Source organism: Mytilus edulis, chromosome 10, assembly GCF_963676685.1.
Source record: "Mytilus edulis chromosome 10, xbMytEdul2.2, whole genome shotgun sequence".
NCBI classification, from domain to species: domain Eukaryota; kingdom Metazoa; phylum Mollusca; class Bivalvia; order Mytilida; family Mytilidae; genus Mytilus; species Mytilus edulis.
The window spans coordinates 40,062,612-40,090,597 of NC_092353.1; the positions used below are offsets into that span (position 1 = coordinate 40,062,612).

General features: G+C 32.9%; 1 protein-coding gene across 2 annotated transcripts; it reads left to right on the top strand.

Moving 5' to 3' along the window:
- Positions 1–5,001: 5,001 nt before the first annotated feature.
- Positions 5,002–27,955, top strand: LOC139491177 (histone deacetylase 8-like). Of its 2 annotated transcripts, none has more exons than XM_071278634.1 (12): positions 5,002–5,051; positions 12,102–13,283; positions 13,870–13,922; positions 14,585–14,721; positions 15,733–15,874; positions 18,511–18,623; positions 19,008–19,085; positions 21,063–21,171; positions 25,419–25,591; positions 26,065–26,159; positions 27,149–27,254; positions 27,726–27,955. In XM_071278634.1, exons 2-12 carry the CDS (start codon positions 12,114–12,116, stop codon positions 27,758–27,760), a joined length of 2,211 nt encoding a protein of 736 aa, XP_071134735.1. In that variant the 5' UTR covers positions 5,002–5,051; positions 12,102–12,113; the 3' UTR covers positions 27,761–27,955. The 2 variants fall into 2 exon arrangements, with proteins under 2 accessions (XP_071134735.1, XP_071134734.1); XM_071278633.1 differs by having other exon boundaries at positions 5,008–5,271.
- Positions 27,956–27,986: the final 31 nt, after the last annotated feature.

Below are 27,986 nucleotides of genomic sequence, written 5' to 3' on the forward strand. Positions count from 1 at the left end.
GTTCGTGTTGCTCAGTCTTTAGTTTTCTATGTTGTTTCTTGTGTACTATTATTTGTCTGTTTGTCTTTTTCATTTTCAGCAATGGTGTTGTCAGTTTATTTTTGATTTATGAGTTTGACTGTCATTCTGGTATCTTTCGTCCCTCTTCTTTTACACAAATAAGAATTTTTTAAAACTAAGTAAAGAAAACATAAAGTGATACAGGGAGCTACATTGGGGCAGTTTTCTGATTTATTTTTTAAACTTTGCAAAATAAAACGTTTTGAATGTTGATAGGAAACGATTGGTTTTCATGATAGTGCTAAAAGAGAGGCAAAAGATACCGAAGAGATATCCAAACTCATAAGTCGAAAATAAACTAACAAAGCAATGGCTAAAAATGTTAAATGCACGTTAGGTGATTAAGCCGAGACATTCGTGTGATGTACACATAAATTAGGATCGTACTTTAATAGTCAATTTATGAAATGTTATGCTACAGTCAAACAAAGGACAGGTTAAGCTAGATAAACAGTTTTAATCCACCATTTTCTACATAAGGAAATGCCTATATCAAGTCAGGAATAGGACAGTTGTTTCCATACATTTGATGTATTTGAGCTTTTGATTTTACCATATGATATAGACTTTCCGATTTAAATTTTCCTTGGAGTTCAACATTTTTATAATTTTACTTTATCAATAATATGACATTACAATTTGGAAGATAGATGTCTCGCTGAAGTAAGTTTGTGCACTAGGAGATCTGGCGCGAGCAATAGAAGATGCATACATTACCCGGTAATTGTGCAGAATAACATCATTCGAACATTTCTTGTTGAATCGCTTGTGGAGAATATGAAGATTTTAATATTGTCAAAAGAAATACTAAACCAAAGCCAATACAGCAGTGCCATGTGATATGCAGGAACGAACAAAATACTAGTCAAATAGTTCATAGAAATATGTACGAAATCGATGAAAGAAAACTACGGATTAAGACATTTATGAAAAGCACAACGGAATAACCAGAACAAAAATATTCATGGACGGCTGCAACGTATATATGTTTCACAAACGAGTCTAACAGTCGATAGATGTTGGAAAAGGGTAAAAGAAGTTCAGATGACGAGCAGTAGGCCAAGTCTCGACTCTTTGTAATTCCGTGATAGCTAAAGTAAATCAGAGTGCATCATGGATACTTCAGAAGATGTCCAGTAGCACTCATAGAGGGCATTGTTGGTTCGTAGTTACATGGTTCACATGAAACAGCAGTGAACGGTTCGCCTATTCAACGAAAAGTCGACCAGAATTTGGACGTTACTTCTTTAAAATGTCTTCTTTCTCAAATAGAACGAAGAGACGATACATCTCATTTAAAGTAAGTCGATGAGTAGCTACGACACATTGTCTACAGAAGATGTGAATTTCTACAAGGTAACTCTTTAACATTTGATTAAGTTATCTTTATTAACATCTTATTTAAAGAGTGACATTCTGAAAAGAAATATCAAATACTAGGCGGGGGAATAATGGAAATTTCATTAGTTTGTGGTCTCCGAAATTATCATATCTAGTGTTAAGATACCACCCGATGCGTACTGTTGGGAACCGTCGCGGTACCGTCAATTGTTAGTGGACTTAGTTTAACATGTTTAAGAGAATATGAGAGTGTGAAAGAATAAATTTACAAAATGAAGCATTCAATTTCTAACTGAAGAAAAATAATGTCTTACTGTATACATTTAAAAAAAATATTCCAATTGTTTAAAGTATATCTATTCATTTTTTATTTATATGCAATCTTAGACGTCTAAAATCTATTTGAAATGGTGAAAAGCTGCAACAAAAATAACAGAGCTAAATAGGTCAAATATATGAAAACAACGAACCGATATTACAAATAGGCAACGGTACAGTAGTATACCAATGTTCAAAAGTCATAAATCGATATACAAAAAGTTATAATAACTAAAAGTCTAAAACGTAAGTAGTGAAACATTATTTTTTCTGAAGATAAACAGCTTTACACACTGTCCTATAACCCATCTCGTAGAATTTCTTTCCACCACTGCAAAAATAGCAATACGTTCTGATAAAAAAAAATAAACACACTTTAACAATTTAACAAAGACTTAGTGATCATTCTTTCAGTTTTCAGTTTTAGAAAGATAACATTTTCATAGTTTCACATGAAAGCAAGACATGCATACGTTTATGCTTTAAAGGACAGGAAGCAAACTCGTCATAGATGCCAGGATTAAAATTGTGTACGCCAGACATGCATTTTATTTACAAAACACTCAACAGTGATGCTCGGATAAAAAATGTTAAATGGGACAGATAAAGTACGAACTTGAAGAGGATATTTTCGTGTTATTAGTCAGAGTAAAAAAATATGTAAGAGTCGGTAAATTTTGGAACCGAGTGGTTTAGTATTTAGGTGGTTGTAATATTCCTACAAAGGAGGGACAAAAAATACCAGAGGGACAGTCAAACTAATGGGTCAAAAACAAACTGACAACGCCATGGTTAAAAAATAAAAAGACAAACAGACAAATATAATAGTACACAAGACAAAACATAGAAAAATTAAGACTAAGCAACACGAATCTCACCAAAAACTCGGGGGCGGATCTCATGTGGTCTGAAAGGGTAAGAAGATCCTGCTCCACATGTGTCACCCGTCGTGTAGCTCATGTTATTACAAACCCGGTAACTAGTCTAATTTGGTAGGGCATATTTGGGGTGAGAAGAGAAAGTGGAATGTAGTTACGACATTACGAGCATATCTGATATCATCTGTAAAACGGTTATCATACGAAAAATATAATTCAATCTAATTAAAAACCGATCTCTCATCGCTCCTGTTTCTGATATATCGCGTGGGAGATCTAACGAAACCGGCTTTGAGGTCACATGTGAGTGAACTAAAAGTCATGAATTTATAAAGATATGCAAATGAGTTGACGACCTATTAATAAGCCAATCAAAAAAGTTTATGAATTATTATGACTGACGATTTCGTCGTAAATAAAATGAGTTACATCCCTTTGCCTTACGTTAAACTTCCAAGATCGTGGAAGACTCAATTTCATTGGTCGAAAAAGACACACCTACGAGGTCACTCACATGTGACCACAAAGCGGGTTTCGTTAGATCTCCTACGCGACATATCAGAAACAGGAGCGATGAGAGATCGGTTTTCAATTAGATTGAATATAATTAAACTTACCATGTGCACGTTAGATTTTTTTTTGAATGCTGTCCTTAAATGAATGAGACTATTTTACTTCTTTTCACATCTCCCGTAATCCATGTGATGTCTCTTGAGAAATAAATCGGCTTGAGAGCTGTACGGAACAGAGATAAATCATTAATGTTTAATTTCTTAAACACAAACTAAAATTATTGGTATTTGAAAAGAATAATATAAAATTTAGATCCATTATTCAAATTGATCATATATAAGAACAAATATAAAAAAAACTTGCAATGAATAAAAAATAAATACGAAGGAAAATTAAAAAAAAAAAAAAAAGAAGGGTTGCAATTTGAGAATGAACTTTTATTTTTTTTTCTATTTCAAAAAGGTACTCAATCAATCCAGTAAAATATGAAATCTTTTCCCTTGGATATTTGATTTTATAGTATACTTTTAAGCCATCACACAGAGTAAATTTATAGACCTAAGACAAAATAAGATTTAAACATTTATTAGATTGAGCTAATCAAGTATTATATTTCAAAAAACAAATAAGTGGTGTTTTTTTTATTCAATTGGGATAATAAAAAATCCTATTTAAAGACAAAGAATAAGTATACTCTATGAGTACAACATACCTGCCAACTGTCACTATTTGCGGGGGATTTCCCCCATGAAGGCTCCCAAATTGAAATTTTGAAAGAGCAATTGTGTCCACCATTTAAACAAAACAATTAATTTTACAATGACTTTAGGCTTATAAAAGTATGAAGAAGCCAAAAAACAACATTAAAATGTATTTGCAGGCCCCTTTGAAGGTTTTTTAAGACTATGACAGCCATCGTGCACGCAAAACCCCCATGGTCATTTTGAAAAGTTGGCAGGTATGTTACAAATGCGCAAACCTTTTCACTTTCAGAGGAGGAAAATACCAGTAACAGTAACAGTAACAGTAAGCGGGTAGTTTTGCCATGGGTACGAAATAGTGAATACATGACAAATCGCCCCACTGACAAATAACTAAGCTTACAAGTATAAAGTTATTCTCCAATAATGATACAAAAATGTATTTGCAATTATATTTTAAGAATGTTAAAAAAGTTTAATAATTTTTTTTTTTTTTTTTTGATATTCTGTGTAGATTACAAAAATCAAAATAACTTTTCATTTAAGTGCGGCTAGTTGGTAGACTTGAAAATTACATATATATAGAAGTAGATTTTTCCTTTTTTCAATAAGTGGGGCGAGTTGACAGGGGGAAAATTAACTGGATTTAAACCTTTTCACAAGTGAGGCGATTTTTTTAAAAAGTGGGGCGAGTTGGAAAACCAGGTTGGGGCGATTTAAAAAAAAAATTTTGATAGTGGGGCGAGTTGGTGAAAAAGTGGGGCGATTTGGTGTGGGGCGTTTTGCCAGTGGGGCGATTTGTCCTGCTTTTGAAATAGTTAACTTAAGTACTAGTTTTAAAAGGTACTAGCTATCAAGCTTTCAGCCAGATAAAGTGATCATTATAGATTATAAAGATCTTTGTTGCTCGACCATACAGTATAAATAAATATATTAAAAAAAAATAGTTTCGCAACACTGAGCTTTTGGGGACTTTTTGGTTTATATTTTATTTATTTTGTTTGTGGTCTTAAGACATCGCAGCATTCGGGTCTCACTAATTAGCGACAACAAGCGACAAGAAGACTATTTAGCGACAAGAAAACATTTTTTTTTTTATTAGATGTAAAGAAATTTGTATTTAATTAAAAAAATATGTTTTCTTGTCGCTTGTTGTCGCTAAAATTCTTGTTGTCGCTAATTAGTGAGACCGCAGCATTCGATTACTTCCCTTTCAACATTTCCGGCGGGAGTTTGAAACGTAAATATTTTCATATGTGACAGATAAATAACTAAAAAGATCTGTTTTGTTCGGCAATGATTGAGTAAACCTTCACTATAACGCATTCCAAATGAAAGTGTGACAATTATCAAAAGTAGTCTGACTTTAACATCTCTTTTTATTTACTTCTGGCATTGCATACCTCTCAACTTCTCAAAGTCTCCATGGGGATTTTTATGCACAAGCCACAAGATATAAGGTTAGTATAGCCATCTAAGGAAAAGGTTCCCTAAAGCAAATAAAGGCAAGATGACCTCATACACTTTTAATACACCAATGTCAACAGGTCATACTATCAGACCTGACAACTTCCGAAAATCTCCAGTCCACCAAATTTTTAAGGTTTACAATATTTGCGATGTTCTGTGTGCACTGTTTTTTACTCTTGAAACAGCCTTGTATCTCTTCTTTTGGTCTTGATTTTAAATCAGAACTGGACAGAAACAAGTCTGTTTCCAATTTTTTTTAACAGATTTCACAACGTAAATGCTGTTTTCTAATGAGTTCATAACAGTTTTCTTCTTTCAGTTAAATAAGGTTTTATCATGAAAATATGGTCAACACTGCATATTGCGATCATATGATAAATTGATTAAAATTGAAATGTTGACTGTCCGATTCTGTTTAATTTTGAGGATTGTTATTATATATATGGTACCCAACAGATACATGTCATAAGCCAATTACATGTACATGTAACAACAAATTATGACCCCTGTTGTGACCCTTGATAAGCGTGGAGTCCTAAACTTGACATAAGTATGTTGCCCAGGAAAATTATAGATATCAGTGTTGGACACAGCCAGTCGCCTGGTCGCCAAATGCGACCAAAACCTTAAATTGGGCAATTAGAAGTTGTCAAAAGATGGATAGTTACCAGGTTACTGGCCCAAGAATAAATCATTGGGCGAGTGCATTATCATTCTCAAAATCGTAGTTACTCCTTAACCACCCCAACTTCGGAACACCCATTTTCGGAAATCCTCTGGTCACACCGTTTATTTATAAAACGTGCAAGTGCATTAGAATATCAATATGGCGGATACAAACACATTGTGATATGTGCTTGTTTTGTGGGTCAAACAAAGTTTTACTGGTCGCTAAACTATTGGCGTTTTATATAGGATAGCGACAGTCATTGACAGTAAACATGGTAAAACCTTGTCTGACCCACTAAACCAAACAACATGAACAAGGGCAAGGGAATTCTAAAAAAAACTCCATACACGGATTCAACTGAGAAGCGTTCAAAATATTTTTCATAGTTACATGTATTACAAGTGTGGATAGTAAACCCCCCAATGACAGAGACAATTGCCTGTGGCAGTGACATAAGACAATATTACGTTTTTAAAATGTCTTTTTATTTTGTTTTGCATTGAGACTTTTGACAAACAACCTGTTGAAACGACTGACCGAATAGAATATCGCGGAAATTCCCCGTGCTTTTTTTAGATCAATTCGCGGAAACTTACTTCTAAACGCAATAGCAATATTTGCTCAGTGATAGGCACGAAATCACTATGTTACCAAAACGGTAATTATGGAACTTCACTTCTCCCTTCTCTCTCATGGAATGAGAAGTCACTTCTTCCTCTACAAAGTCGACGTCCTAGATGACTGGATAGTGATGCTGAACTCAGTGACAATTAAGCTGCGCGTTACATTTTCGCGGATTGGTCCTACATTTGCGCGAAAAAACACATTACATTTGCGTGAATTTTACCTGTTGAAAATTTGCTACATTTGCGCGGATTTATTCAAAATATATATATGATAAATAAATCCATTAACTTTTTAATATAAAAAAAAATACTTGATAATGTTTAACATGTTTAAATAAACTAGAATTTGAACAAATTAACTTTACAAAATAAAAAAAGAATTAATTAAATGAAGACTATGGGAATTGTTTTTTAGTGGAAGAAGACGTCAAGTCTTCTGAAGACTTAAGGGCTGACCATTGGCATTGAGTCTCCGTATGCCGCATTCATTTCGTGTATTACAATTTCAAAACAACTTAAGATTCCTGACACCGATTTTTACACATGATTAGGCATCTGAATCATTTAATTTGTAAATTAGGATTGTAAAACAATCACTATCGTAAATATGACCCTTTTATTTATGTAAATTATTAGATTTCATCTCATCCACATGGTTATTTGTTTACTTGTAACAGGATGTTTTAACTGTAGATATTTGTATTACGCATGCGTGAATTTGGTATCGGGACAACTCGCCCTGTTTACAAGTTAGCCCTTGAAGTTACGAATTTGCAATCCTGCAGACAAGAAGATTTTGTTTTTATATAAATAAAAAGGATATATAAAGTGGTGTCTTTATTCATGGTTTTCCTTTGTCATGTGAATTAGATGCCCTTTGTAACATACATGTGAACCTCCCGACGGGAGTACAAAACTCCCGTTTTCAGGGTTCTCCTCCCGTCCTCCCGTTTAGGAGAAAAAACTCCCGTGTATGAAATATTTCATGAATGAAAATTTTCAGACGCCATATTTGATCATTTCTTACTACTGTACGGGTGTAATTGACACCTGTGTTAAATTTTACCTGAACATCAAAGAAGATGTATAATTATATGGCTTCACTTGACAGCTTGGGTGTCAAACATACTGGTAATCAACTGCCGTTGTGTTATCAAAACGATGTGTATTGAGAATATTGAAATACTTTTTTGTTACTTCCCTTTGTTTTATCCTGTTTTCAGTTATTTTGCTTTTAAAAATGTAAATTGTAAAAAGACTATAAATGATTAATATTTTAATCAAATAATCATAAAAGGATGTTGATTAAATGAATTTAAAAGATTTTGGACAAATAAAAAAATTAAAATTTATAAATTATTTTAGCAATCTAGACCTCCTTTCAAGGATTAAATTGAAGTTTATATCATAAATTTGTTTATTTTTTGATTAGAATTCTTCTTCTTCTTCTTCTTCCAATACAGTGCAGTCCTCTAATTGAGTATTATCGCACTATTGCCCATGCTGGGTGTGACAACAAAGGTGCAAGAAAATATTTACAGGTGCAAGTTAAAAACAGTCTGATGGTGCGATTAAGGAATACTGCAGCTCAGTACCCCCTGCTTGAAAGCATCTAGTGAGGTACTGTCCACCAAAGGTTGTGGGAGGCTGTTCCATATCCTTATGCTGTCTGGGAAGAAGGAATGCCTGTAGGTTGAAGTTCTGGCATAAGGTACAAGAAATCGTGTTGTGTGTCCTCTTGCTACGGATGATGTAGAGTGTAGCTCTAGCGTTGGTATTGCTACGAGGCCATTTACTATCCTGTACATCATTACTGCTTTGCAGTTGGCCCTCCTCTCGGCTAGTGGTTGCCACTGTAGAGTTTTTAGCATTGATGTTACACTGCTGGTTTGTTGGTAGTTGTTCAATACAAACCGGGCTGATCTTCTTTGCACACTTTCTAATTTCTGAATGTTAAGGTTGGTGAACGGGTCCCAGACTGAGCATGCATACTCAAGCAGTGGTCTTACTAGCGTTGTATAGCATACAGCCTTGGTTTGTTGGGGACAGTGCTGAAGATTTCTTTGGATGAAGGCCCTGGTTGAATTAGCCTTTTTAGCTATACTCTCTATGTGAGTGTTCCAGTTAATAGTTTTATGTATCGTGACGCCTAGATATTTTGCCGAGTCAACCAGTTCTAAATTGTGACCATGAATGTTGTAGCTTGTTAGATGTGGTTTGCGCTTGTTGGTAACGCGTAGCAGTTGGCATTTGCTGGGGTGGAATTCCATTTGCCAATCAGATTCCCATCTGAGCAAGTTGTTCATGTCTTCTTGTAATAACTGCGAGTCTGCATCATTTTGGATCTTTCTGTACAGTACACAGTCATCAGCGAATAGGCGGACTGTTGATGACTGAACATAGTCCGGTAGGTCATTGATGAACAGAAGGAACATGAGTGGTCCAAGTACGCTCCCCTGTGGTACCCCTGATTGGACTGGTGCAGTGTGAGATGTTTTACCATCCACAACGACTCTCTGATTTCTGGAGCTGAGGAAGTCCCTGATCCATTGGAGTGTTGGCCCACTTATCCCATAGTACTCTGCTTTGTACAAAAGTCTCTCGTGAGGGACTTTATCGAATGCCTTAGAAAAATCTAGCAAGATAAGGTCAATCTGTTCACCGAGATCTATGTTTTTGGCCAGGTCCTGTATTGTGAGGATAAGTTGTGACTCGCAGGAACGGTTCTTTCTGAATCCATGTTGAGCGTCGTTCAGAATGCCGTGTATATCAAGATGTTTTGCAATACTACTGCATATTATGTGCTCTAGGATCTTGCATGTGACTACAGTCAATGAAACTGGACGGTAGTTACTGGCACGTGATTTATCTCCTTTCTTGAAAATAGGAACAACGAAGGCTTCTTTCCATTCAGGTGGTATGGTGCCTTGATTTATTGACGCTTGAAAGAAAGTGGTAAATGTTTCTGCTAGATATGGTGCAAGCTCTTTGAGAAGTCTTGTCGGGATCTCATCTGGCCCAGCTGCTTTGTGGATGTTCAAGTTGCTGAGCAGTTTTTGTACGCCATTTTCAGTTACATGTATTTTGTTCATTGTTGGATGTGGACTCTTTCCTTTATTCGGTATGGTTTTAATATCCTCACTGGTGTTGAATACAGATGAAAATTGGTCATTCAGAATGTTTGCCTTCTTTTCACTTTCTGAGTAAGTGAGTCCATCTGTATCTTTGAGAGGTGAAACTCCAACAGATTCGCATTTCTTACTTTTAATAAATCCCCAGAATCTTTTAGGGTTTGCTGATAGTTCAGGATTAATGATGTCATTAATATAGTCTCTGTAAGCCTTCCTACATTCTTTCTGTGTTGCGGCTTTTAAACGATGGTATCTGTCAAGATCAGATTTTTTCTTGGTCTTTCTTGCTTTTTCAAAGCTCCTCTTTTTCTGTCTTGTGAGTTTTTTAATTTTCTGGTTAATCCAGGGTTGATTGAATCTTGAGGATGACATTTTTGATGGTACTGTCTGTTCAAGTATGGTAAGTAAGCTGGTTTTGATACATACAACATACAATATGTGCAACTAGACTAATAAAAGGTCTAGTAGATAGATTAATTCCTAGTAAAATCTTGAAATTTAAATTTGTAAATGTTAGTATATATTAGATTTTATTGTGTAAGCTAAGAAATAGCAAGACATTTTACACTGTTTTTAAGTCTTTTTAAGCTTTCTACAAATATGACTTTCATAATGCTTAAAAGCCATGCAGTACTAGTGTTAGTGTATGTTATTTTTTTAATTAATTTACGATGTTGCAAATATACATGTAGAGCTTATTTCTTTCTTATTTGTCTATGCATTTACAAATGATAAGGAGATGGAGACATGAATAAAAATATATTCAGATAAGATATATAAATATAATGATTCATTTGCAAGCAGTGAACAATCATTTGTCAAAAACAAAACAAAACAAAACAAGAAAAAGATTCTTCTTATTATTTTATTTTATTCAAATAGAGAGGCAATAAGGGAACTATAAACATTACAATTTGATGGAAATTTGAAGAAAAAACACAATTTCTACATCATTTGGTTACATTTACGACAAAATTTATGTCGATAAAAAACATGATGTTTTGACCATTCAGTACTTTTAATAGATGCATAGTTCTTGGGGAAAAGTTTCATCAAATAATATGAATATAAATGACTTTTTTTGTGCTCATTTTTTACAGTGGGTTGTGATGATCTTCCAGTTAGGTTACCCTCATTTGGAGTGTTGTTCCCAACCTGTTAAAGGTCCATCTTTGTGCATAATTCAAAATTGGAAATTTCAACAAGCATCTAATATTTTTAATCTGGAAAATAAACCCTGGTCTGCTAGCTTCATGTATATTTTTTCTACCGATTTAATATATAACTAGAATCATGCAAACAGACTTAAGGAAAAGGCATGTAAGTTCATCATACAAATATGACACTTTTTCTAGACAATCCAGATCTTGCAAAATACGTCGCTAAAAATTGTAACCTTTAAAATTGTTGTTGTGCAGTAAAAACCCATATGGGAACTTTCAAAAGTTGGCGGGTATGTAACAAGTCTTACTATTTTTATGCTCCATTTATGGGCAATATGTTTTCTAGTCTGTCCGTCCGTCCTGCTTCTGGTTATAAAGTTTATGGTCGAGGTAGTTTTTGATGAAGTTGAAATCCAATCAACTTGAAACTTAGTACACATGTGTTCCTCTTGATATGATCTTCTTAATTGTACTGCCAAATTAAAGATTTTACCTAATTTTCATAGTCAACTGAACATAGAAAATGATTGTACGGATGGGAAATCCATGTACTTTAAATATGACCTTTTCTTGTTTGAAGAAAAAAAATACATTTTAACGATAATGGAACAAAGCAGCCTGGGTAAGTGGGGCTGCTTTTATGGTAATTCAAGTTACCTTTTATTCACCTTCTTCCACCTCAGAGCTATCAGCTCTTTGATTTTTAGGGTTATTGTATTTATCATGTTTATATTGCTTTATTGTCATTTTTTAAGGCTCAAAACTGAAAAAAAATTTAGTTAAATAATTGGGCTACCAAAGCAATATGCGTTTTGGGCCTGTGAAGTAAATTTTGCACTCGCCCCAATTTTTTTTCTTCTGGCCCTCCAAAGCTGTCCCGACTGTCCTACTCTGAGATATTTAGGAATTGATCAGAAAAAACTTCAAAATAGATGACCAATAATTTTTCCAGGTACAATGTATGTTTTGTGAAAATTGGGATGGGGACTTGTATTACAATCTACATGTAGATACATTGTACCTGGATTCAGATTGAAGCATGAATGGGGATGATAGTGCCAAAATCTGGATAGTCATGATAGTTGGCAGGTCTTCACTATTTATTGTGAAATTGTAGCACTACAATATGTATATACATGTACAATTATCCATTCAAGATAAACATTCAACATACATGTAGTACATGTACATTTGTATTTAGTTTACAATTCTCTACATTGTACATTGTAGCTTTTACAAATTATGGAGACAGATATCTTAGATGGAGTTCAAAGGGATAGCACGGATATCATAGATGGAGTTGAAAGGGACAGCAAAGAAAGTCTGAATTCTAAATCTGTTGATACCTTGGAACCAGATGAAAACTGTGTGCCTACAGTTATTAATAAAGCACCTGAACATGCTGAAAGTAATATTAAAAGTGATAAAAATGATACAAATACAGAAAATGACCAAGCTGACAGAAATACAATTTTAGAAGCTTGTGAGACAAAACTAAACTCATCAACATCCTCTGGTAAAAATGAGAATGTGGAAAAATCTTCTGAGGATTTAGAATTTAAACCACACACATTGTTGACAAATGAAAAAACAATTCTGGATCATGCCAGTGTCAATGTTGATGATAAAGATGAAACTTGCCAAAAATTTCCCCAAGAGACTATTTCTTCATTGACAAATGAAAAAACAATTCTTGATCATGCTAGTATCAATGTTGATGACCAGGATGCAACTTACCAAAAACGTTTAAAAGACACTATCCAACCTATGTCTTCATGTTCAGAAAATCAACAGAGTTTTGATTCCCTCCATCTAAATGTTGATGACAGAATTTTGTCAAGTGAAAAACTTCAAAAAGCTGTGGATAAAATTATTGAAGAAGATATGGAAATTGATTCATCAGATGTTCCTCATGATCAAGATAAGACCGATCCATGTGAACTCTTAAAAGACTCTTCCTTGTGTTCCCTTGAAGTCAAATATATAAGTGGAAAAGACAAAGTTGACAAACCTGAAGTGAAAGATGACATTTATGATATTGATAATGATGTTCATCAAGAAGCAACTAATACACCTTCATTACAAAAGTTGAGAAAAGATCAAAAGAAAGAAAGGTCAATCTTTCAAGGTCAAGAAAACAGCTGTCAGGCTGCTGGAGACAAAACTAGTGACGATTCATCTATAAAGCAGCTTGAATGTATCAACACAAATTTGAAACCTGTGTCTGAATTAGGAATCAACAAATTAGGACATTCAACACAATCTAAAAATTCTGAAGACGAAAGTGAAAAGCAAAGAAAAGAAAAGCTTTCAAATATTGTAGATAAGAAAAACAAAAGTCAGAAAGTTGTTTATGTTTACAGTAAAGAGTTGATACAGATTTGTGATCAGATGCAGAAAATACCTTGTAGAGTAAGTACAACATGTACAATGTATATATATCATTTTTATATATTACATTGTACATGTATAGAAAATAATTGAAGGTTATAATCAATGATTATTAAGATATATCACTCATTTTCTACATCAGGATAATTAAAACACTTATTTTCATTTGAATATAATTAATTTCAACATGTAAAATAAATTGTGAAATATTAAAAATTATTTCAACATTTTCAAATTTCCAGAATAACAAAATGATCTTGCATCTACATTTAAGGAATGACTGTAATATTTTTTCTGTCTATGAAGAAATAACATAAAAAATGTGGTGCACACTGAATAACGCGTGTAGCGGGTTATTTAACAATGTGCACCACATTTTTTATGTTATTTCGAATAGACAGAAAAAATATTACAGTCATTTCTTATAATTCAATTCTAAATTCCATTTTAAATCGTAGAAAACCATGAAAAAACGTTGACGTCACGGTCACATGACTAAATTATGTCTATGGGCTCATAACAAAATAACGTCAGCCAATCAGAAGACGCGTTACATCCAAAATTAAATTATGTATATATAGAACTATTTTTATAATTTTTATTACAGGCCAGTATGGTACACAGTCTTATTGAGGCTTATGGATTGACTCGATACATGAGGTAATATATATATACATGTTTATACAACGTAAAAATGAGTCTGAGATATCCATAGATATATGACTTTAACTATACTACATGTATATATTACTGGGAGAAAAAACAAAGATGTAAATGTTTTGCCTAATATTGTAATGAATATAAAAAAGAAGATGTGGTATGATTGCCAATGAAACAACTCTCCACAAGGGACCAAAATGACACAGAAATTAACAACTATAAGTCACCGTTTCTCATGATTTTATAAACTTTATAATTTGAGTAAATTGATATTATCCATTAGCTAATGACATATACATGTCATGTACATGTATGTAGAGTGACATCTTTTGACATATACATGTATGTAGAGTGGCATCTTGGCAAGTATATCAATGAGAATTAAAGCAATAGTAGGTCTTTCATACCTAATTTCCATGTTTTCTGACAATAAATCAGTTAAACATATTGTACAGAACCAGGAAAACTTTGTTTAGGGGTCAGCTGAAGGACGCCTCCAGGTGCGGGAATTTCTCGTTGCATTGAAGACCTGCTGGTGACCTTCTGCTGTTGTCTGCTTTATGGTTGGGTTGTTGTCTCTTTGGCACATTCCCCATTTCCATGCTCAATTTTATTTATATGTTTTCTTATTGCAAAATGTCATTTTTGCTCAATGTGTTTAGAGTGGTAGAACCAAGAGAGGCAACTGAAAGAGAACTTCTTGCCTTCCATGACCTTGACTACATAGAGTTCATAAAGAAAATCAGTAACCATGATGATTCTGAAAAGTTTGAAGATGAAGCAACACATTATGGATTAAGTATGAATATTTGCATATAAAGATTTTTAACTTGATATTGATATTAACCATACAAAAAAAACACAGAATAAGGTTATCTCTCATAATAATTACACCCATCCACTAAAAAGAAAAACTGAAGTTTTTCAGACATGTCAAAAAAGTTTTTATTCTAGTAATTTAATTTTCAAATACTATCTTTTCTACTGTAAAGTAGATTTTTCTTGGGATTTACATGTACCTATACATGTTTAATAATTACAATGTTTTATAAGCATGAATACACATTACAATATTATCTTTCAGAGTACTTACTCTGGCTAGATTTTACAATAGTAATATAAGAAGTGAGGCAAAAGATAAAATCGTCACATTAAAACTCAAATAGAAATCAACAATGAACCCCAACAAAGCTAGGGGTGATCGCAGGTGTTCTGGAAGTATAAATTTGTGAAAAGTTATGACTTCTGGTGTAACTTCTACTTCTACCATACAATATGACACAAAATATATATTACATCCATTAGAAATTAATATGACCCTAAAAAAAACATGACTAATAATATTTTAAAATTTTAACCGGATTTCAACAGGAAAATTCAGTTATTGGTTAGTGCATGTATGGCGGTCGGGCGTTTGGCTGCCAAACAGCATTCTTACTTCAACCAAAGCTTTTCAAATTTTAATATGTTGTTTTTGATGATAAAATATAGATCAAGTTAAGTATTGATGATTATCACTTTTACTGTTCAGGCGTTATGGTCCTTGTGATATTGAAAAATGCCAGGACACAAATAAATGTAAAAAAATCTGGTTTGTTGTCCTTCAGATAAATGTTAGAAAATTAAGGTTGTTGAAAGCAACCTTTTTTCTATATATTGCAACATGATGTTTTAGATACTGAGGAAATGACTCTCTTTTAAGCATGTTTCTTGTAATAACTTATGCACTTTTGTCATATGAACTATATATGTTTATCATGTTTATCCTTTTGATTTATGAATTACGTACTTTACAAAATACTGTTTTCAGGCTATGATTGTCCATTACAACAGGGTCTGTATAAGTATGCCACTATGTCATCAGGTGCCACTATTGTGGCAGCAGAATGTTTGTTACAGGAGACCTGTAAAGTGGCTATAAACTGGTGTGGAGGGTGGCATCATGCAGCAAAGTTAGTACTGAGTATACAGTAGTTCTATGTATCACACATTAATCTGATTGGTTGATTACCATGATTACTTCAAAGTAACAAATTAATGACCATTTTTTATTTCGATTAAATACAGTATTCAGGTATTGGTAAATTTAAGAAGTAATTCATGGAAGCCATATATTGTTGGAAATTTACACATGGCCTGGGCCGTGATATTCAAATTTTATCCTGAGCGTTAGCGAGTGTTTTAATACTTTAAGAAGTACATGGTAATCATTTAGTCTTGATCTTTGGCTTATGATACACCTAAATATCAAGTCTTGGAATAGTATTTCATGGTAGTTGTGTGATCTTGATATTTGGCTTATGATACACCTAAATATCAAGTCTTGGAATAGTATTTCATGGTAGTCATGTGATCTTGATATTTGGCTTATGATACACCTAAATATCAAGTCTTGGAATAGTATTTCATGGTAGTCATGTGATCTTGATATTTGGCTTATGATACACATAAATATCAAGTCTTGAAATAGTACTTCCTAGTAGTCATACAGTCCTGATCTCAGGCTTATGATACACCTGAATATCAAGTCTTGAAATAGTCATTCATGGTAGTCATGCAGTCTTGATCTTCGGCTTATGATACACCTAAATATCAAGTCTAATAATAGTATTTCATGGTAGTCATGCAGTCTTGAGGTTTTAGCTTGTGATACGCCAAAACATCAAGTCAAAACAATTACCCCCCTAACCAAACAAAATTTGGTTTATGGGGGGGGGTCTTATTGAGAATGCTTCATTTAAGCCTTTAGTACTCCTTTTAAGATCAAAGGCAGACAAATATTAATCCTCAGTGTTAAAAAGTTTACAACACCTTAAGTTTGTAATGTAGGTATTGCATATATACATCAATTTCAGGTAACCGCTAGGCTTACACTTAGAGCTCCTATGTCAGTGAAAAATCATTAGGCAATATAGGAAAGGTGTACTGACATAAGTGGTCTCTAAACACATTAACTCCAATTTGAGCTTTCGTTAGTAGAAGCCATATTAACTGTGTATCAGTGAGAAAAATGTAAAAGCATAAAAATATAGTATACTAGAACACACCCGTGGTATCGTGGGTCCGTGACGGAATTAAAGTATATAACTATGCGCAAGCCTTATTTTAGTATTAGTTTTGTCATCTGATAAAGTCATGCCGATTATAAGATACACAGTTTTCTCTGCTTTCAAATCTTTCTGTATGACCCGTCAAACTGGAACTTATCAATTATTGATAATATTAATTATTTGGAAAACAAAAGGTCCTGGAATGGAGTATTTTTTAATCAACAGCATTGTCCTATATTAGTTATAAATAAAGTTGAATTCTTTGATTCGCTGTTTTACGTCATGCCTGCTAACAAATTGAAAACTGTACCTATACGCTTTATTTTAGTCCTGATTTTTAGTATTCGTATTGTTATCTTAGAAAGTCTAACTGATTAAAATACTACAATAGGTAACAATTTGACAATTAAGAAGTGTCAACCCTGTGATTATGACCCGTGTAATACTATATAGCATATAAATCCTGAATACACCGTTTGGTGGTGCGCCTGTCAGATGCGGAACGTACAGATAAGGTAATCGGTAACAGGTGAATATACTATTGGTATCGGTATCCGACTCGACCCGGAACTTCTTAATTATTGGCAATATTAATTACGTGAAAAACAAAAGGGCCTGGAGTGGTGTAATTTTTAATCTACACCTTTGTACTATATTAGTTATATATAAAGTTGAATTTTTTGATTCGTCGTTTTTACGTGATGACGGCTGACAAATTGGACCTCGTAATTTTAGTATTATAGATATACCAATACACATAATTAACAGCGCCTGGTGATGTTTCATAGCCTGACAGGTTTCGGTTCAAAAAGGACCTTCATCAGAGGCAGAATGGTGGGTTAATGTTTGCACCCTATTTATATAGAAATGGTAACCGGCGGTTGAGTTAACTGGCGGTTGAGTTAACCAGCGGTTCAGATTTAACCGGCGGTTTAGTTAACCAGCGGTTCAGAGTTAACCGGCCGATCAAAGTTGTATCCAGTGGATAAATATGTATCTGGTTATCTGGTTGATATCTAAAATATTAGCTAAATATAGGTAACTGTAACCATGGAAAATCCCACTTGGATTTTTCACTGAAAGAATAATTGAACTTGTTTAGATATCAACCAGATAACCAGATAGTACAAACGCAATAATAAGTCTAATTAAGTAGGTCACATTCAAGAAAAGAAGACAGGATTGAAGTTACAACATTAGGAACATGTCTGCTATCATCTATGAAACAGATTATCCATAATGGTCAAATAACTTGTGAAGGTGTGTGTAAAATTTAAGAAGGGATGATTTCAACTTCACCATTTGGAACTGTTGGTTTAATAGCTTTTATGTGATCATGCAACCCTCTATAAAGGGAATCATGATAGGAAATACAAGTCCAGGAATATCGTATCAATTGGAAGATATTTACTCCATATGCAGGCCCTGCTGGAATGTTGCTACACAGAATGTCTTGCTACACCCAATTCTTAATAGTAAAAAAGGCATAAGCAAAGAATATTGGAGTATGGTACATGGTATGGTTATTTATTTTTCAGAGACCATGCTTCAGGGTTTTGTTACATTAATGACATTGTACTTGGTATACTTAAGCTGAAAGAAAAGTATGATAGAATACTGTATGTTGACCTTGACCTACACCATGGTGATGGTAAGTATTTATTCAAAGTATTGGAAACATGTTTCATTGAAGAATTATCGTTATGGCATTTGGGTAGAATAAAAAATAAATATAATAAGACACACAAATGAATGGTTATAAGCAAGTATCTTCTGCAGATATTTTCCAGTACACTGTTTGACAATGTATCTTACTGTATATCAACTATTTGTTTGTTTTTCAGTTTTTATGATACTGTATAACCATGATAAACAGTCCTTATAACAATAGACACACAACTAAAAAATGCCTAGTCACAAAAGCCATATGGATGCAACTTTATCCAAATATCAAGTAAGAGTGCAAAGTGTATACTGAATAAAGCACATGTATTTAGTAAAGATTTGATTGAATATTTAATCTTTTTGTTTCTAGGTGTTGAAGATGCATTTAGTGCTACATCAAAAGTTATGACTGTTTCTTTCCACAAATACCTTACAGGATTTTTCCCAGGTAAATATAATTTGTAGTTCAGTTGATATTTAAAGTAAAAGGTATGTTTGCTCCTCTTGGTTTTGAGATTTTGCAAGATATTTTGAATCCCCTGGTTTGATTAATGTAATGCATAACAGTTAAATTGTAGGTGGAAATAAAAATACCAACCAGGCTGGCATCTGTCCATCCATGTGTCCGTCCGGTCTTGTTAGCACTCTCACAGGTACAATTTTTGCCAGATTTTTATCAAACTTATACTTATAGGTTAATATTGGCAATATCTCGGACAAGTTGTATAGTTTTGAACAGTAAACTTTAAAAAAAAAGAAGAGTTATGCCCCTTGGAAATATTAATTTTTATTGAAATAGATATCATTGGTGCCATAATTTAAAGTGTTTAATTTAGACATTGCCCTTGTACCATGTGTACCTCGGATAGATAATATATGTGCAACAGGACGACATTGGCACTGTTAAGATGATGTACATTGTATCATGTATCTTCCTGGTTAGCCTTTGTTTATCTGTTTTTCTATTATAATAACTAAATGAACTTGTATAGTCATTGTCAAGGGTCCGGAAACGGTCATATTTGCCAGTCATGTCCTAAACTGAAACTATAATGTCCTAAACTTTTAATTGGGATTTAGGTCAAATTTTATTTTTCAACCGTAATAATTTCGGTCATTTCGTTGAGATCGACTTTCAAAATCGCCATCTTGAACATATTTGTGTTTTGTCATTGACTTCCTGTAATTAAACTGCCACTTTAATAAAGTGTTATAATACTGAGGGCCCTCCTAATAACTGTATTAATGCCTCGGGGAGCTATTGGCTAATGATTGCTAATCTCTTTACCTGTGTTTTTAATTCACACCTGGCAATTAATCACAAGCTCCAAACTATTATTATAAAGAAATAAAAATTCCATACCAACTGGCTTCATTATTTAATTACTCAACAGGTCAGACAATTGTCAATTATAATTTAAAGTTAAATTAAAACTTGGTTTAATTTACGTAGAAATTTTTTTTTTTTTTACTTCTAACACACGTGCTTTGTTTACTATGTAATACGCATGCTTGAAATTCTCTTCCATAGATTTAGACAATTAATTGTAAATATAAAATAATTTCATCCTAAATAAAGCTAGTGCAACTATTTTAATTAATATTCTTACACTATTAAAGGTAAAATATTAAAAAGCCGATGATTTCCTGTGATTTGGATAAACAAACTAATCCCGGAAATGAGTCCGGAATTGTTCGTTTTAGTATTGTCGCAGTTCATCCGGTTTGAATTTTGACTTCAGAATCGAAGGAAACGTAAGCGAAAACTGAGAATATTATCGTTTTGAGTCATTAAAATCATTTTATTTTTAAACTGTTGCCTTCCCTTTATTGCTCTTAAACGATTTTTGCAAAATGGTAGGACAAATCCTGAAGTAAATGCGATGCAACAGTGAAACAAGTTTGTTGATGCTACGAACATGACGATCGAGTATGAGCATACTCATAACGAATCTCATGCAGTAATGTGATTTTGACAATCAATTTTTGAAAAGGGGTATCAACTTTTAAGTTGTATGAAAATGACCGAAATTAGGTGAAAAAATTTCCGGATCCTTGGTCATTGTTACATTTTTATTTTGTCATGTGCATAATTTAATTTGTATACTATGTTTTATTTTTTCATTCTGTTTACTATGTTGTTCCAATGTGAATACATTGGCTTTAAAAAATAAAGTTGTCTTGCTTTGTCTTGTGTATAGAAGAAATTAATCCTACATACTTTTCCAATGATTTGATAAAAGATGTGTACTTTTTGTGTAAACATTTTGCTTGGTTAATGTGTGCTAGAATTGCTGGAACTAATTTTAATGTACCACCAGATGTTGAACCTCTACAGTTCAGTGGATATGATTTTCCAATTTCCCATTATAATTAGAAAGGTTATTTAATTTAATTAGATGAATTGATAGACATACATTTACAGGAACAGGAAGTTTGGAGGACATAGGAATAGGTAAAGGTCAATACTATACTGTCAATGTTCCTTTGTTGGATGGAATCAAAGATACAGAGTTCACTCCATTAGTTTGTAGGTATGACAAATATTAAAGGAAAAATAAACCTGAAAATTTAATATACAATGTACAGTAATAAAAAACCCAACACAATCATTCATGTATAACTATATGTTTAATTTGCTTTGTAAACAACACTGTGATAAAATTTTCGATATATCTATACTTAGCGCAGACTCCGAGATGTACATTATAATGGCTGTTACAATTTACTTCCCACGTAAATCCACATGTATTGAAACCAATTTGCAAACCATTACTGATTTTATTGTTTTAGAAATTGCAAATTTAAAAAGACAAAATAACTTTTATTCTTATTGGGATGCATAATAAAATAGGTAATACACAAGAACTCAGAGAAACCAACAAAATAAAAATAGAATAAAACTTCGCAAAAGTCTGTTAATGTTTTTGGCGCATTTAAGTCATTTCAAAACATGACGTCATACAAATATAAACGCTAAAGTTGAAAAGTTTTTTTGTTACGTGAACCATCGAAATGTCTTATACCATTGTATTAAAATTGATTTTCAAAGTAGGTTTTATTAATTTTCGATTCTATTGCATTATTCGCATATTTATTGATTTCAGCAAGTCAACATGGCGGCTCCTTAGTTACGAAATGTCAACTTTGGATTTGACGGTAGTTTACGGGAAAAACATGTAAATTAAAATGGCAATTGTTGATTTTGAGAATTAAAAGAATGAAACAGACATTTTTTCTAGCGGTTATTCAAAAATAATCCATGCAAGCTACAGATTTATTAGAATGTTTGAGCTTTATCTATCAGGGACTAAAAAGAACAGCCACACACACACCATACCCACCCTCGCTTCAGTTTTTTGTCGAGCCTGCAACTTTTGTTGCAGAAAGCTTGACATAGGGATAGTGATCTGGCGGCGGCGGCTACGGCGGTGGCGGCGTTAGCTAACTTCTTAAAAGCTTTATATTTTAAAAGGTAGAAGACCTGGATGCTTCATACTTTGTATATAGATGCCTCATGTTACGAACTTTCTGTTAGTCATATGTCCAATGTCCTTGACCTTATTTTCATGGTTCAGTGACTACTTGAAAAAAAAGTTAATATTTTTTGTAATGTTAAATTCTCTCTTATTATAAGTAATTGGATAACTGTATTTGGTATGTGCGTACCTTGCAAGGTCCTCATGCCCGTCAGACAGTTTTAACTTGACCTCGACCTCATTTCATGGATCAGTGAACAAGGTTAAGTTTTGGTGGTCAAGTCCATATCTCAAGATACTATAAGCAATAGGTCTAGTATATTCGGTGTATGGAAGGACTGTAAGGTGTACATGTCCAACTGGCAGGTGTCATCTGACCTTGACCTCATTTTCATGGTTCAGTGGTTATAGTTAAGTTTTTATGTTTTGGTCTGTTTTTCTTATACTATATGCAATAGGTCTACTATATTTGGTGTATGGAATGATTGTAAGGTGTACATGTCCAACTGGCAGGTGTCATCTGACCTTGACCTCATTTTCATGGTTCAGTGGTCAAAGTTAAGTCTTTGAGTTTTGGTCTATTTTTCTAATACGTTATGCATTAGGTCAACTTTATTTGGTGTATGGAAATATTTTATGATCTATATGTCTGTTACGCAGGTTTTATTTGACCTTGACCTCATTTTCACGGTCCATTGCTAAGTGTTAAGTGTTTTGGTCTGTTTTTCTTAATTTATAAGCAATAAGTCAACTATATTTAGCTCACCTGGCCTAAAAGGCCATGTGAGCTTTTCTCATCACTTGGCGTCCGTCCGTCTGTCGTCGTTAACAATTTTTCAAACATCTTCTCCTCTGAAACTACTGAATGGATTTGAATGAAACTTAACATGATTGTTCCTTAGTATATCCTGCACAAAATGTGCGCTTCGATTTTTGATCCGTCAAAAAACATGGCCGCTGTTACTTAAAATAGAACATAGGGGTCAAATGCAGTTTTTGGCTTATATCTCAAAAACGAAAGCATTTAGAGCAAATCTGACAGGAGTAAAAATGTTCATTAGGTCAAGATCTATCAGCCCTGAAATTTTCAGATGAATCAAACAAACCATTGTTGGGTTGCTGCCACTTAATTGGTAATTTTAAGGAAATTTTGCAGTTTTTGGTCATTATCTTGAATATTATTATAGATAAAGATAAACTGTAAACAGCAAAAAAGATCAGCAAAGTAAGATCTACAAATAAGTTAATATGACCAAAATTGTCAATTGACCCCTCAAGGGGTTATTGTCCTTTAATGACAATTTTTCACAATTTGTTCATCATATTTGCTAACTTTAAAAAATCTTCTCCTCTGAAACTACTGAATGGATTTGGTTAAAACTTAGCATGGTTGTTCCTTAGATTATCCTGCACAAAGTGTGTGCTTTGATTTTTGATCCGTCAAAAAACATGGCCGCCGTTACTTAAAATAGAACATAGGGGTCAAATGCAGTTTTTGGCTTATATCTCAAAAACGAAAGCATTAAGAGCAAATCTGACTGGAGTAAAAATGTTCATTAGGTCAATATCTATCAGCCCTGAAATTTTCAGATGAATCAAACATCTAATTGTTGGGTTGCTGCCACTTAATTGGTAATTTTAAGGAAATTTTGCAGTTTTTGGTCATTATCTTGAATATTATTATAGATAAAGATAAACTGTAAACAGCAAATATGATCAGCAAAGTAAGATCTACAAATAAGTCAATTTGACCAAAATTGTCAATTGACCTCTTTAGGAGTTATTGCCCTTTAAAGACTTTTTTCACAATTTGTTCATCATGTTACTTACTTTAAAAAATCTTCTCTTATGAAACTGCTGTATCAATTTCAGCCAAACTTAGGCTAAATGAGTTTCAGAGTTTCAGAGTATCTAGTATAAATTTTATATTTCATTTCCTTGTATGTCAAGAAACATAGCTCCTATGGCTAAAATAGAACATAGGAGAAAATGATTTTTTTTTGCTTTTGAAGAAAATAGGACGATTCAAAGAACATTTAAATAAATTGGAAAGCCAAAATAATCATTGATGAGAGATTAAACCAAAAAAATTCAGGTGAGCGATTCAGGCTCTTGAGAGCCTCTTGTTGTTGTATTGAAGAATTGTTAGCTGTACATGTCTGCCTGGCATGGTTCATCTGACCTTGACCTCATTTTCATTGTTCATTGATCCATGTTTCGTTTTCTTGGTTAATGTTGAGTTTATGTGACAGTTGTAATAAAGCTTTATGTTTAGGTCTATCAACATAATATCAATGATTAGTAAAGAAGGCGAGACATTTCAGCGTGTGCACTCTTGTTTAATTATTGTATTTGTCCTATTTGAATCAAAATAATTTATGGAAGCCATAGATTGTTGGAAATTTACCATAATAGTGCCTCTAGTGCAAGTTACTGCCGGTATTTCCGGTATCGGTTGTTTACTTTTCCATTGTGACATCAGATTTTTTTTATGACGACATAAAAATTTACGGGAACTTTTGTGGGGATAGTTTAGTACTTGCTAACAAATGCCATTGACAATTATGAATCATTTTATAGTACAACAAACATGGAGTAATAATGATCATAAAATTCTTCCAAATTTTCAATGTTTCAAAATGCCTCTATAGGAAATAGTAACATAAATAAATATGGAGGTAGTGATGTTATTGTTGGGCAATTATACTGTATTTGTTTGGAGGTAGTGATGTTATTGTTGGACAATTAAAGTGTATATCTTGGATTCATAATTTAATTTTATATAAAGTTTTTGACTGTTTTAGTTATTTTATTTGTTAATTTGCCCTACATAAAACAAGTATATGATAAAGCGACCCATATCAGCACCTTGAATACGTCTCCGGCTGATATGGGGGTCTCGGGATGATACCTGGGCCGATATGGAAAAGGCCATGTATTAATCTCTATTTATCATATACATGTACTTAGCATTGATATGATAGCTTTTGCATATGTGTAATGAGCGGAAGTCCAGAAGCCATAATTTCCCACCCAGGCTGATAACCCATATCAGGGGCATCTCATGCTAACGCTCAAATTTATGGCTTCCATGAATTATTTCTTAAATATAAATAGAGGAGATGTGGGGTTTACATCAACAACACAGCAACCCAACACAAAATTTATATGACAGAAAAGTGTCCAAATAATTTCTTTTGATAATTGGCTAAAAGAAAAGAGTACTTAATGTAACTATATTTAAACTCTTTGGTAAAGAAAATGTATGTTTTCTTTATAATAAGACATATTTTACATTTCAGAATTCTGAATAAGGTGAAAGAAACATTCCGTCCCGAGGTTGTTGTCTGCCAATGTGGAGCAGATGGATTAGCAGGTGATCCAATGGAATCATTCAATTTAACACACAAAGGACTGGGAAAGTGTCTGTACTTTCTGTTACAGTGGAATCTTCCAACATTGGTTTTAGGGGGAGGTAAGCAAGGAATAAGGCTTATGTCATACCTTTAGATAAATTGAAAGTTCAATGAGACATTTTAGTCAGTCTAAACTGCCCTTCAGTATTTCAGCCATTATTTCATACATTTTCTTGAGAATGGGAAAATATAAAGTGTTTGTCAGCTTGTAATATTCAATTTTATTGATTTTACATTTGCACATGATTATAAAATTTTTCAATTAAATACAAGTTTAGGCCCACATCCAGGTGCATCATTTTCTCGTTGGGTTAAATATCCATTTGTGGCATTAGGCTGTTTTCTTCTCTTTTGACAGGTTGTTGTCTCTTTGACACATTCCCCATTTTTATTCTCAATTTTAAGTTTTTGATAAAAAATTAATTGCCAAATTGAAATTATGATTGAAATCAACGAAGTGTATATAAAAACTTGTATTAAGAAGCAGTATGATTGATTGTTCAGAAACAATACATAAACTTTTATTTTTCAGGTGGATACAATTTAAGCAATACAGCCAGATGTTGGGCGTTTCTTACAGCATTAGCTACAGGGAAGCAAATACCTACAGAGATACCTGATCATGAGGTATTACAATCATTTGAATAACCCATCAGAAATAGGACTGATACATTGATTTTCACTATTTTATAGTAGATATTTAAGAATTAAGGAGTGCTCAAACCTAAAAGTTCTTTAAAATGACCACCAAATCTATCTAAGTTTGACAACTATCAACATTAAAATCAATACCTTTTTGTATTTCTTTATTTGACAGAAGCATTTCTATACCAATGTATGAGGATTTAAAAAGAATAAACACTATCTTTGATTTGAAAAGCAAAACAAGTCATCAAAAATGTTAAAAGTTGAATAATACAAATTGTTGAAAAATATATTCTGCCAAAAATAAAACTGCAACAAAATACATGATAATTGTGACATTTGACTTTTAGTATTGACTTTAAGGGGAATAGCGGGTATCAATTTTTTTGTTTAAATATAGGATTTTGCTGTTTTTTCCGATAAATAAACTTTATCCTATATTAAAAAGAAAAATAAAATAAAAATATGGGGTCACCATTCATTTAAGCTGACAATCTGCCTTCGAAAGAAGCATGTATTTTTGTTATGGTACTTTTTTTCTGTTGAACTAATAGGAGAAAAAAAAGGTAATATCTAAATAAAAAAAGAATTAAATTACAATCGCTTATATTTACAATAGTTAAGATTAAGTACAGCTCATTTGAAAAAAATAATAAAAACAATAGGTCACCAATGAGGTAAAAAAGACATTTCAATTTTAATGCAAAACAATTACAATTTTTCACCAAAGGGAGATAATTTGGAGCTTTTTCAATAATATAAACATTTTGAAAGTCATCTGGAGCAAAAAGCAATTGATTTTTTTGATCGATTTTTGTACCATATTGTAAAGTAACAACTTATAGTGTAATAAATAAAATTTGTAATAAAAAAATTTTTTAAAATTTTTTCTGATTTTTTTTAATCCTTCAGCCTACTTAAGTTTATACAATGAGCTTGTAGCAATGATTTTTATTTGTTATGTATTTTAGTATTTTATTGAGTATGGACCTGATTATGAGTTGGAAGTTTATCCTGGAAACAGAAAGAATCACAACACAGCACACTATTTAAGACAGGTCTATGGAGCTGTTTTGAGTAAGTACATTTAACATTCATTGACATTCACTAATTCTAATTACCAAAAGATTTTTTAGGCTAGTTTTATTTTTTTTCAAGCATGTTTTACACTTATGGTCTATTCAGTATATAGCACTAGTTTCATGACTGTGAGTCATGATATTTTGACACGGGGATATTTTTGCAGTTTTTACACCACTGTGACAAAAGTAATAGTGAGACATAAAGATAACAATCTAATGGGGATACCATAAAATTGAGAATGGAAATGGGGAATGTGTCAAAGAGACATAAACTATTTGTACAAAGCTTTATTTTTCAGAATGCTTCATACCTTGTACCTTATGTTTCACAGATTTTGTCTGCCATGTGTCCAATGTCCATAACCTCATTTTCATGGTTCACACACTTCTATGTTTATTATAAAAGATGATACATAGGCTTTGTTTGTAAGCTTTATTATTAATTTTTAAATTATTTATTTTGCAGATAATATCAGCAAGATCTGTACTGAGAAGTGTTAGCTGTTGAAAAGTATTTAGTGAAACAAAACATACGACATTGGCAATGAAATAATGAATATTATGCAATATTTCTCAGGAATACACATTTCATTGTTGATTACCTAATTGTGCCATGTTAACAATTTTATTGACTTTTCAATTGTTACTTTATTTATTATATTTTTATTACTATTTAAAGTTATAGAAAAGTAGAAACATTGTTGTATTTTGCCTCAATCTATCCTCA